We start from the raw sequence: 12249 nt of genomic DNA on the forward strand, positions 1-12249 counted from the left end.
TGTAAGACAGAAAAATGGGTGAAAAAAGAGAAGAAAAGTGTGATAAGGGACAGAGAGGGAAAGTGCACAGATCAAGATGATGGGGAGAGGAAAGCGATGTGGGGGGAGGGGCACAGAGGAACAGAAGGGAGTGTGAGGGACAAGTGTGGGAGGAGAAAGATGAAAGTATGAAGGAGGGAGAACACAAGGGAAGGACACTGGAAGAAAGACAGCGTACGGCTAGCCCAAAAAAGATGGAGAGGAAAGCCTGGGACAGTGACACTGAACCCTGACTTTTCAACACTCTCCTCCCTTATCAGGTTGTCAGCTAACTCAACAAAGGTTGAAAAATCCCTGAAATGAAAATCAGCCATCTTGGTTCTGTTATGGAAGGAGAAAGATTAGGAAGAAAATGGTAAATATTTGATATAAGGGCAAAGATGGGCACTACTATTGGTTGAGCAACTACTGAGTGCCAGACAACCCACTGTGTTCTCTACACGGAGTCACATTCACTTCTCCTTGCTGTTTGAAAATGTCTTTTACATAGGCGTTCAGAGAGGAAGAACACAGGTTTGGGATTTGAACAAAAGGGCATAATGACCTCAGAGTTAGGGATGGCTCATCTGGGGCCCAGAGGAAGCAAAGAGAAATGGAAGTGTGAAGAAGGAGGTAAGAGCAAAAACACAAGACTCAAGAGGAAGGGGCCAAATAGTGCAGCGGTGTGTGCTTTGCTCTGAGGGGGAGGGCCTGGGGGTGAGGAGGGGAGGACCATCCACCAATTATTTCCCACCTTTGGGAGGCCAGGTCGGCACAGGAGGGCTTCTGCTCGGAGTCAGCGGCTGGGCAGCAGAACTGATGCAACACGGTCTCATTCCTGAGGGCAGAGCAGAGGAAGGAGGTCAAAGCTCAGCTGAGACAGGCTGGGCCCAGCTCACCTCTCTGACACCAGCTGTTACGGCCCTGAAAACTTGCCCTTGTGTCACTGAAGTCACCAACTCTGCTCCAGGGACAGAATTGCAGCATTCATTCTCTGTTATCAAGGCCTTTACCATCCATCACCCATTAGGCCCAATTCAAACACCTCCTCCTGCTTGCAGTCCACTTGACCTTTCTACTTCTGCACCTTCATCCTTTCAGTAGGCTCCTCTACTTTTATGAGCCATTTGTTCCATCTTTTATCATCATCATAGTCCTTTACAGCCCTATTTCCCACTAAGGTCCGGCAAGGCCAAACTAGGTCTAATCATCTGTGGTGCACAGAACTGCGTGCAGTAAATGAACACTTTAAAGCTGGTCATATGCAAAGATATAAAGCACTCATACAGAGAATTTAGTGTTGGCAGCTGAAACCCCAAGGGATGGTGCCTGAAGGGTTTGTTTGATGAAGACAAAAAAGCCAATCCAGGAAGGAAAGACCTGAATCCTCATGCCAGCTGGCCAGCTGTGTGATGCCTACTTCACCTCTTCAGGGTCTCAGTTTCTTGACTGATGAAATGAAAGCTGAATTACGGAAGTAGTTCTCAACCCCAGCTGCTTATTAGAATCACCAGATTTGGAATCCATCCCTGACTGGGTCCTACTCCCAAGAACTGATTTACTTGGTCTGGCCTGGCTCGGGGGCACCAGAACTTTTTTTTAAGCTCCTAAGCAATTCTAAAGGCAGGCAGAACTGAGAGCAATTACATCATTTTCAAGGTTCCTTCCACCTCTGAAATGCTGTGATTCTACTATCCACTTTGAGCCAACTTGGGGTTTATTACTGAAATTACTTTTTCATAAAGTAATGCTGTCCATTGCCTTCTCTCTCTCTCTCTCTCTCTCTCTCTCTCTCTCTCTTAGCAAGCAGTTACTGTACTGGGCATTATGGAGTCAGAAAATGTCAGACCTGGAAGGGACCCAAAGGATCACCTGAAAGGGATCTTGAAACTTCTTTAGCTTCAGAACTCTTTGTCCAAATCCAATTTTTACTGGAAGCTGCTGAATTTGGCAATTCTCATGGAAAAAAATAACACTGAAGCCTACCTTAATTTCACAAGAATTCTAGAGAGACTGCACGTTTAAATGAGAAAAATAAAAGAAGGGTAAATAAAGAAGTAAACTTAGGAATATAGCCTAGGTGTTAAGAAGACTTAAAACACAAAAGGAAATGGAAAAGCCAAGAGAAAGATAAACATATCTGACTATACAGAAAAACATCTAGTATAAAAAAAGATACCCTAGTAAGTCAAAAGATCAATGACAGAATGGGAAAATATATCTGCAATGCATATGAGAGAAGGCACGTTGATATTCTACTTTGAACTCCCACAAATTCATAGTGCAAAGACATATCCAATAGGGAAACAAACTGGGCAAAGGCTATGAATTCCAGTTGACACAAGAGGAAATCTAGAGCTGATAAATGTATGGAAAGATGTTCCACCCTATAGTAAATAAAAAAGCAACACTGAGATGCCATTTGCCATCCACTAGACTGGCAAACATTAACAAGACTCTTAAATATAAGAGCTGGTGAGGATGTGGGGCGAGAGCTGCCCTCATAAATTACCTGTGTAAATGTGAATGTTTACAGCTATTTTTGGAAATTAAAAAGAACACAGGTCTTCTAACCCAGCAACCTCACCACTGGAATTTTATACCCTAAATATGCAAGTCTCTGTTCATAAACGTATTTGTACAAAATGTTATGACAGCCTTGTTTTTACTGAGGGGGGAAACAAAACAACTGTAAATAACCTGAGTTCTAATCAATCAGGGATGTATGAGTAATTTGTGACAGCTTCACCCATGCCATGGAATTATGTGTTATATCTCTATGTGGAATTATGTGCTATATCTCTGTGGAACTATGTGTTATGTCTCTTGGTCTGGTTTGATTTCCACAACATATGGCTAAATAAGAAGAGCATGCTGCGTCTGACCTGTGGTGGCACAGTGGATAAAGTGTCAACCAGAACACTGAGGTTGCTGGTTCGAAACCCGGGCTTGCCAGGTCAAGTCACATATGGGAGTTGATGCTTCCTGCTCCTCCCCCTTCTCTCTCTCCCTTTCTCTCTCTCTCTTCTTTCTCTCTAAAAATTAATAAATAAATAAAACCTAAAAAAAGAGAATACTTAAAAAAAGAAAAGTAAGTTGCAGAGAAGTTAATAGTTGTTTCTTTTATAAATTTTTATTTATTTATTTATGTATGTATGTATGTATGTATGTATTTTTTACAGAGACAGAGAGTGAGTCAGAGAGAGGGATAGACAGGGACAGACAGACAGGAACGGAGAGAGATGAGAAGCATCAATCATTAGTTTTTCATTGCGTGTTGCAACACCTTAGTTGTTCATTGATTGCTTTCTCATATGTGCCTTGACCGCAGGCCTTCAGCAGACCGAGTAACCCCTTGTTGGGCCCAGCAACCTTGGGTTCAAGCTGGTAGGCTTTTGCTCAAACCAGATGAGCCCGCGCTCAAGCTGGCGACCTCGGGGTCTCGAACCTGGGTTCTCGGCATCCAAGTCCGACGCTCTATCCACTGCGCAACTGCCTGGTCAGGTGAAATTAATAGTTTTGTAAAATAAAAAATAACCCCTCTCCCCAAATGAAAACTCTATATTATACTATATTCATATATAACTGCATATGTAACTAAGCTGTTAACACTGGTTACCTCAGCAAGATCAGAAAAGAGGAAAAAAGGGCATCGGTTAAAAAAGGGAAAACAAAAAAAATGTTTGGTGTAATGTTAACTGAAAATGTTAAATACAAATTCCTACTTATGATATTACTGTAAATACATAAAAATGGAATTATGTACCTGGACAAAGAATAGAAAGTGTTAAAAACCAACGTAAATATTAATGTCATTTCAGGATGGATCAGGGGCAATTTTTATCTTGGATTTTTGTTCATTTATATTGACTATAGATTATGTATAATCTATCAATTATAGGTTAATATTTAATGCAACTAATATAGCTTTTTAAAGGGCAATAAAGCAAATAATTGAATCTGATCCCTCATTTTACAGTTAAGAAACCTGAGGCCTAGAGTTGGGGAAGTAATTTGTCTAGTGTTGTTCCCTTCCCAAAGTCCAGTCCTCCGGCCTCCTCTACCCTCCCCAGCCAGCCCCAGCATTCTGGGGCATACCAGAGTCTTTAGGTAGCCCCTAGGGCTGCCTGGCATAACGAGAAGGCGAAGAAGGAAGGAGATACAGGCCAGAGAGGCTCAGAGCTCAAAAAGTGGAGGGGTAGGTGGACCCAGGTGTGCCGATAAAGCAGAGAACCTATCCCCGTCCACAGTTTCTACCTGTGCCCCGGAGCAGGTTTGGAATTCTGGCAAAAGCCCATGAGAGCCTAGGCAAAGAGGCACAGCTTGTTCACCATCCGCGACACCTGCATTTTAAGGAGAGCACACCTGGATGGTCATGGGCTGTTCCGATCCTGCCCGTTTCCAAGAGGCATCCTCCCTGGGCTGGAGCTGCTCCTCTGACCAGGCAGCAGTGACTCACTCTTCAGATGGTTTTCCCCAGTCCCAGTCTCAGCTGTGCTCACAATATGGGTGACACAAGCCTGGATGTTCCTAAGTACTTCCACACCTCAGGCTTGGGACAGCAGTGCTATTGGGGTTGTATTCTTTTGGGGTTCCTGATGATGGAGTCCCCCAGGACATTCCAGCTGAGGGAAAGCTTGCTTTTAGACCTTCTCCAATTTCTCCTCTATCCACTTCCTGCCCCCTGTGCCTCCTCAGCCTGGGCCTGGGACTCTCCATCAGAACCTCCTTTCTTGCTTTCTTTTGGGTTTTAATTCATGATAAATTATAAGCCCTATTCTGCCCACTTCTGCCCACCTCTCCTGCCTAAGATCATGATCCAAGTGCCCATTTCTGGACAAGTCTGACTTTAAGTTGGCTGAATGTTGCTCTCGGCCTCCCAGACTTCCCTTCCCTCCACCCCAAAGGAGAATTCTAACAAAGAGACCCACAGACTTCATTGCCGTTAAAAGTAAAATTAGAGATGTGATGAGAAGGGTTCCTTAACTATTTGGTATTCTTCCCCAAAACCTGTAACCCCAGTCTAACTATGAGAAATATATCAGACAACCCAAATTGAGGGCATTTTATAAAATATCTGACCAGTACTCAAAACTGTCAAGGTCAAAAAAACCAAATAGAGCTAGAAACTGTCACAGACCAGACAAAACTAAGGAGGAATGGCAATTGTCATGTGGTAGCCTAGATGGGATCCTGGAACAGAAAGAAGATATTAGTGAAAAAACTAATAAAATACAAATAAAGTCTAGAGTTTTGTATATAGGTAGGTAGATAAATAGATGATAGATGATAAAGTTGGGGCAGCAAAATGCTAATAACTGTACTTTAGCACTTTATGTTTACTATTATTAGGCACATCGTGTTTTAAGCACTTGAGAATTCTCACAAAATATCCAACAAAACTTTATTGCTCTACAGATGAGGAAACTGAGACATAGTGAATTTATGAACTGCTGATGCACTATCTTGCCTTCAACGTATGTCTCATTTCTTAGGACAACTCTTATGGTATGTTAGCCTCTCCTTTTTTTTTTTAATAAGTGAGAAAATCAAGAATCAGAGGTAAGTGACTTGCCCAAGGTCTAGCAGATGGTTAGTAGGAGAGACTAAACCCTAGTCAGACTTCGGAATCATCGAGCCGCCAGCTCACCCTGGAATATGAGACTGGGAAGGGCTTTCTCAGAGCCACGAAGTTGCACAGTTCTGGGGACATCATCACCATTGTAGTCTGTGGGGGGTTCACAGCCACAGGCTGTGGGACTTGGAAATTCTGGAGCTGAAGGGGATCCAGGGAAACTGGCAATGGAAGAGGGCTGAGAAAGGAACAGGACCCATTCTGTGTCCCGGGCTCTTGAAATTTCAAAGGAGGGAAGCCTGTGGTTCCCAGTCCAAAAGTTTATTTCTTGGATTAATTCCAGGGCCCATGACTTTAAGCAGAATTCTGTTCTTCCTGGCTTAAGCTGTCTCAAGTGCTCCAAATTGCTGAGTGTTGATGGGGTAGCTGGATTGTAGGTGGATGTGGTAAAACCTTAACGTGGGACAGTCTGGACCCAGGGAGAGGACAGTGATGTGTGGCTCTTTCTGGTCATGCCCGGGACAGGCCTGGGAAGGAGAGGAGCAGGACTAGGAGCAGCTGGCTCAGGGAATTTCAAGCCTCCCCCAAGCAAGACGGGGGTTAAGGATCTTCAAAGAAGGCAGCGTGGACCTGACAGGAAAGGGGAACGTTGGGCTCAGCCAGAAAAGGACCCTCTGTCTTAACCACAAGGTGAGAAGAGGGTGGTGTTGCTGCCGAGACTGGAGGAGCAGCTGGAGGCTGGAAGGGGAAGAAAACAAGTTCCACCTGGAGCTCACTCCCGCTGGGCCAGGGTGAGATTAGGCGGCTGCGCACCTGTGACTCCCCATGTCTACATTTAGTTTGACACGCAGGGTTCCACTGCAAGGCCAGTAAGATAGTTGAGTGGTTTAGAGGAACTGATGGTGGTGCAGTCCTGCCATGGGTGAAGCTGGCAGAGGGACGGAGATGGGGGATTTCCAGCAGGAGAGTCAAGGGAGAAAAGCCAGGAACCCCGTGGGGCAACTTTGAAGGAAGAACCCCCTCTTCACCAAGTAGAAGACAGCAGCTCTACCCCCCAGGCTTTGATAGGAAACGGTCAGTCAGAGACTGTCTCTAAAGGTGCTGTCTTGAGCTCCAGAAAAAGGGGAGAAATCACAAAATCATTTCCAGTCCCCGCCCCACCCCACTCATCCTGCTACCCATAAAGCCTGAAGACTGGGTTCCTTTATTTATTTTTCTCACTTTCTCTTAATTTCCTCACCTCCTCCAGGAAGCCTTCTCTATCCAAACATGATGAATAGGAAGAAAAGATACCCTAATTTCCTCAGAAGTCACTCCTATTGCAAAGGTTGGGCAGGGGCAGAGGAGTGGAGGGTTGGTAAGTACTCAATAAAACTGAAAAACAAGAGCAAGTGGTAGGACTTACACTGTGTGCTTTCAAGATTTAAAGCTTCCCAAATTGAGAACAGTTTGGTGTTGGCACAGGATAGACACATAGATTGATTGAACCAAATAGAGGGGCTAGAAATAGAAACAAACTTGTATTGGTTCTTGGTAAAAAAAATACCAAGATAATTTAATAGAAAATGATAACCTTTTTAATAGCGCTGAGACAACTGGACATCCATATGCAAAAAAAGGACTTTAATCCATACTTTACCTCATATATAAAAAATAATACAAAATAGATCATAGATTTTAAAAAAAACCACAGCCTGACTAGGCAGTGGCACAGTGGTTAGAGCATTGGACTGGGAAGCAGAGAACCAGGTTTGAAACCTTGAGGTCGCCAGCTTGAGTGCAGTCTCATCGGGCTTGAGCACCAGGTCACTGAATTGAGCATGGGATCACAGACATGGCCCTAGAGTTGCTGGCTTGAAGCCCAAGGTCACTGGCTTGAGCGCAAGGTCACTGGCTGGAGCAAGGGGTCACTTGCTCTGCTGTAGCCCCCCTGATCAAGTCACATATAAGAAAGCAACCAATGAACAACTAAGGTGTCACAACAAAGAAGTGATGCTTCTGATCTCTCTCCCTTCCTGTTTGTCCCTATCTGTCCCTCTCTCTGACTCTCTGTCTCTGTCAAAAATAAATAAATAAATAAAATAACATAAAACTATAAAACTTCTCAAAAAAAACCATGGGACAAAATCTGTGACTTTAGAATATGCAGAGACTTTTCTAGCTAGGACATGAAAAGCACAAAGCATAAAAGAAAAATATTCATAAATAAAGCCATTAAATTTTTTTTAATTCCTCTTTGAAAGACACTATTAGAAAAATAAGTTATTCTTTTTAAAATTTTTATTTTCAATTACAGTTGACTTTTTTTTATATTAGTTTCAGATGTACATCATAGTGTTTGGACAGTCGCATACTTTACAAACAAAGTGAACCCCCCCAGTATTTCCAATACCCACCTGGCTTTATACATAGTTATTACAATATTATTGACTTATATCCCCTATGTTGGATTCTATATCCCTATTTTGTACTACCCAATTTGTACTCCTTAGTCTGTTCACCTTTTCCTCCCCTCCCCCGTCAAACATCAGTTACTATCATTCTGTTTTCCGTATCTATGAGTCTGTTTGAGTTTTGTTTGTTCATCTATTTTGTTCTTTAGATCCTGCATATAAATGAAATTATATGATATGTGTCTTTGTCCATCTTATTTCACTTAGCATAATACTTCCTAGGTTCATCCTTTCTACCACAAATGGTAAGATTTTGTTCTTTTTTATGACTGAGTGGTTTTCCATTATATATGTGTACCTCTTTTTTTTATCTACTTATCTATTAATGGGCAGTTGGGTTGCTTCCATATCTTAACTGCTATTGTAAATAATGCTGCAATGAACACAGGGCCACTTGTGCCTTAAGAAAAAGAAATAGTTCTTAGAACACACTGATAAAAAGACAAAATGTTTATAGAAAAATGTATATAAGATTTGAACAGATACTTTACCAAAAAATATACTAATGACATTATTAGTCATTAGGGAAATGCAAATTAAAATCACAAGATACCACTACACACCCACTAGAATGACTAAAATTAAAAAGTCTGACAATACCAAGTGTTGAAAAGGGTATGGAGCACTGTCATACACTTCTGGCAGGAATGTAAAACGGTATAGTACTTTGAACAGCAATCTGACAGTTTCTTATAAAGTTAAACATACACTTACTGCATGCCCTTGCAATTGCATTGATAGGTATATTTACCCAAGATAAATAAAATATATTGACACAAAACTATTCACAGCAGTAAGTGTTCATAGCAGTAAAAAACCAACAACACGACACATATATGGTCTATTGATCTTTGACAAAGGTGCCAAAAATGCACAATGAGGAAAAGATAATATTTCCAACAAATAGTGTCAAGAAAACTGGATATTCACATGCAAAAGAATGATTTGGGGCCCATATCTTACTATACACAAAGATCAACCCAAATGGATTAAAGATTTAAACATAAGACCTGAAATTGTAAGACTCCTAGAAGAAAACAGAGAGAAGAAGTTTCATGACACTGGTCTTGGCAGTGGTTTCATGCATGTGATGCCAAAAGCACAGAAGCAAAAACAGACAAGTGTGACTACACTGAACTAGGAAGCTCCTGCACAGCAAAGGAAGCAACAGAGTAAAAAAAGGAATCAACCAATAAAATGGGAGGAAATATTTTCAAACTATATATCAGATGAGGGGTTAACTGGCAAATAATATAAGGAACTCCCACAACTCAATCACAAAATAATTAGTAGCTCAATCAAAAATGACCTAAAGACTTAAATAAACATTTCTCCAAAGAAGGCATGTAAAAGGTCAACCGGTATATGAAAAGATGCTTAAAGTCACCAGTCATCAGGGCAATGCAAATCAAAACCACAGTGAGCTATTACCTCATACCTGTTAGGATGGCTATTATTAAAAAAAAAATAAAGACAAAAGTGTTGGCAAGGATGTGGAGAAATAAGAGCCCTTGTACACCGTTGATGGGAATGCAAAATGGTGCTACAGAAAACAGTATGGAAGTTTCTCAGAAGTTAAAAATAAAACTACCATATAACCCAAAAATCCAACTTCTCTGTATTTATCCAAAAGAATTGAAATTGGGACCTCAAAGATATATTAGCACCCCAATATCACTGCAGCACTGTTTACAATAGCCAAGATTCACCAACAGCCTAAATTTGCACTGATGGATAAATTAATAAAATGTATATGCAGGCCACTTAACTATGTCTTGCCTGAATAGTCAGGTTTTTTATTCTTCCCTCGAAGATCTATGTTGTGGGTGTTGATAGTCCTATTTTCTGCTGCTTTGTTTAATATATAGTGTTTCCTTTATTCCTCCTACCTCAATGCCCCACTCATATTTCAGGCTGGGACCTACTCCTAATTTAGAGCTCTCTTTCCCCCTTTTGCCAACTTCTATTATGAATCTACCTTTGCCACCCAGCTTAGCGTATCCCAAGGTTCTCTTTACCACGCCACAGTCGCAGAGCTCCAGGGAAAAGCAACCTGGTCTCATCTCTCCAGGCAGAGGAGAACAGAAGCTCCATCTCCACACATGCTGCAGATGGCTTTTCCAGTCTACCTGAATCATTACCAGCTAGAAGCAGCGGTCACTGGGACTTGGACGTGAGCTGCAAAGTATAGAACTGTGACAACAATTCCAGTGCCGTGCGAACTTTTCTTGGATGTGGACTTTTCCTGGATTCCTGCTCCTTGTGACAGCTCCTAACAGACTGAACTGGGGTTGGGTTGCATTTTTCAGGGATTTGGCATGGTGTTGGGGCCAACTTGGACTTGGTGAACATGTTAAGGACACTACTCTTTTATGGATTCTTACTGTATTGGCCAAGAGTTTGCCAAGAGGCTTTAATCACTGTAAAAAAAAAAATAGAAGACTGGATAAAGAAGATGTGGCACATATACACCATGGTATACTATTCAGCCATAAGAAATGATGACATCGGATCACTTACAACAAAATGGTGGGATCTTGATAACATTTTACAGAGTGAAATAAGTAAATCAGAAAAAAACAAGAACTGCAGGATTCCATACATTGGTGGGACATAAAAACGAGACTAAGAGACATGGACAAGAGTGTGGTGGTTATGGGGGGCAGGGGGAGGGAAGGAGGGAGAGGGAGAGGGGGAGGGGGAGGGGCACAAAGAAAACTAGATAGAAGGTGACGGAGGACAATCTGACTTTGGGTGATGGGTATGCAACAGAATTGAATGACAAGATAACCTGGACATGTTTTCTTTGAATATATGTACCCTTATTTATTGATGTCACCCCATTAAAATAAAAATTTATTTATAAAAAAAATGTATATGCATACAATGAAATATTATTCAGCCTTAAAAACAAAATCCTGCAATATGTCACCACATGGATAAAATCTAAACACATTCTAAGCAAAATAAGCCAGTCACAGAAGGACAAATACATCATCCCACTTACATGAGGTATCTAAAAATAGTCACACTCATGGAATCATAGAATGGTCATTACCAGGGACTAGGGGAGAGGGGAAGTGGGAAACTGCTAACCAGTGGACATAAACTTTCAGCTATGCCAGATAAATAACTTCTAGGAGCTGCTGTATGATATTCTGCCTATAGTGAACAATACTTTATTGTACACTGAAAAAGTTGTTAAGAGGGAAGAACCGGCCTGACCAGGCGGTAACGCAGTGGATAGAGGAGCGATGGACTGGGACGCAGAGGACCCAGGTTCAAAACCCTGAGGTCACCACCTTGAGCACGGGCTCATCTGGTTTGAGCACAGCTCACCAGCTTGAACCCAAGGTCACTGGCTTGAGCAAGGGGTCCCTCAGTCTGCTGTAGCCCCACGGTCAAGGCACATATGAGAAAACAGTCAATGAACAACTAAGGTGCTGCAATGAAGAAATGATGCTTTTCCTGTCTCTCTTCCTATCTGTCCCTCTCTGTGTCTCTGTGTCTCTGTCACAAAAAAAAAGGGAAGAACAAGTGTTAAGTGTTCTTACCACAATAAAACAAAAAAAAAAGAAAAGAAAAAGTTAACATGAGTGTTTTGGTTTGAATAGTTGTTTCTTGAGTTGTATGATTTAAATGAGTGGTTCCCACTCTGTGAGCACCTGACCCTTGGCTGAGAAAGGAGCGAGGGAGAGCTGGCTCAGAGATAATACAAGGAGTACACAAATACATACATGCACCAAGTATTGTCTGTAAACTAAGTAAATGATATATCCTGCACACATATGGATGGTGTGTTCTAAATGTATGTAGAGGAGTTGTTATCAATAAAATTAAGATTCATGTTAAAAAGCAGCAACAACCTAAATGTCCATTAAGTAGTAAGTGGATAAACAAACTGTAGTACATCTATACAATGGAATACTAGTAAGCAATAAAAAGGGATGAGTTTACTCATACATAAACCAAAGTGGATGAATTTCAAAAGTGTTATACTACATGAAGGAAGCTGGATACAAAGTCTACACACTGTATGATTCCATTTATATAACATTCTAAAAAAGGCAAAATTGTAGTGACAGAAAGCAGATTGGCTTTGCTTATTTGGGAGGGGAGAGGTTAAACTACAAAAGGAAGCAAGAGATCATTTGGGGTGATGAAAAGTTTCTATAGCTTGATTGAGATCATAGATACACAACC

General features: G+C 41.6%; 1 protein-coding gene across 7 annotated transcripts in view; it reads right to left on the reverse strand.

Annotated features, from left to right (window-relative positions):
- The window catches only part of IQSEC3 (IQ motif and Sec7 domain ArfGEF 3), a 125971-nt gene that overhangs the window by 85702 nt on the left and 28020 nt on the right, over positions 1–12249 (reverse strand). For all 7 annotated transcript variants that reach the window (XR_010749288.1, XR_010749287.1, XM_066369552.1 and 4 more), the window contains exon 2: positions 773–856. Coding sequence is in view for 5 of the 7 variants with exons in the window: in XM_066369552.1 (XP_066225649.1) it covers positions 773–856 (84 nt within the window). In the remaining 2 variants the exon portion in view is untranslated. The remainder of the gene's footprint in view (positions 1–772; positions 857–12249) is intronic.

The sequence above is a fragment of the Saccopteryx leptura genome, chromosome 2 (assembly GCF_036850995.1).
Source record: "Saccopteryx leptura isolate mSacLep1 chromosome 2, mSacLep1_pri_phased_curated, whole genome shotgun sequence".
Lineage (NCBI taxonomy): Eukaryota > Metazoa > Chordata > Mammalia > Chiroptera > Emballonuridae > Saccopteryx > Saccopteryx leptura.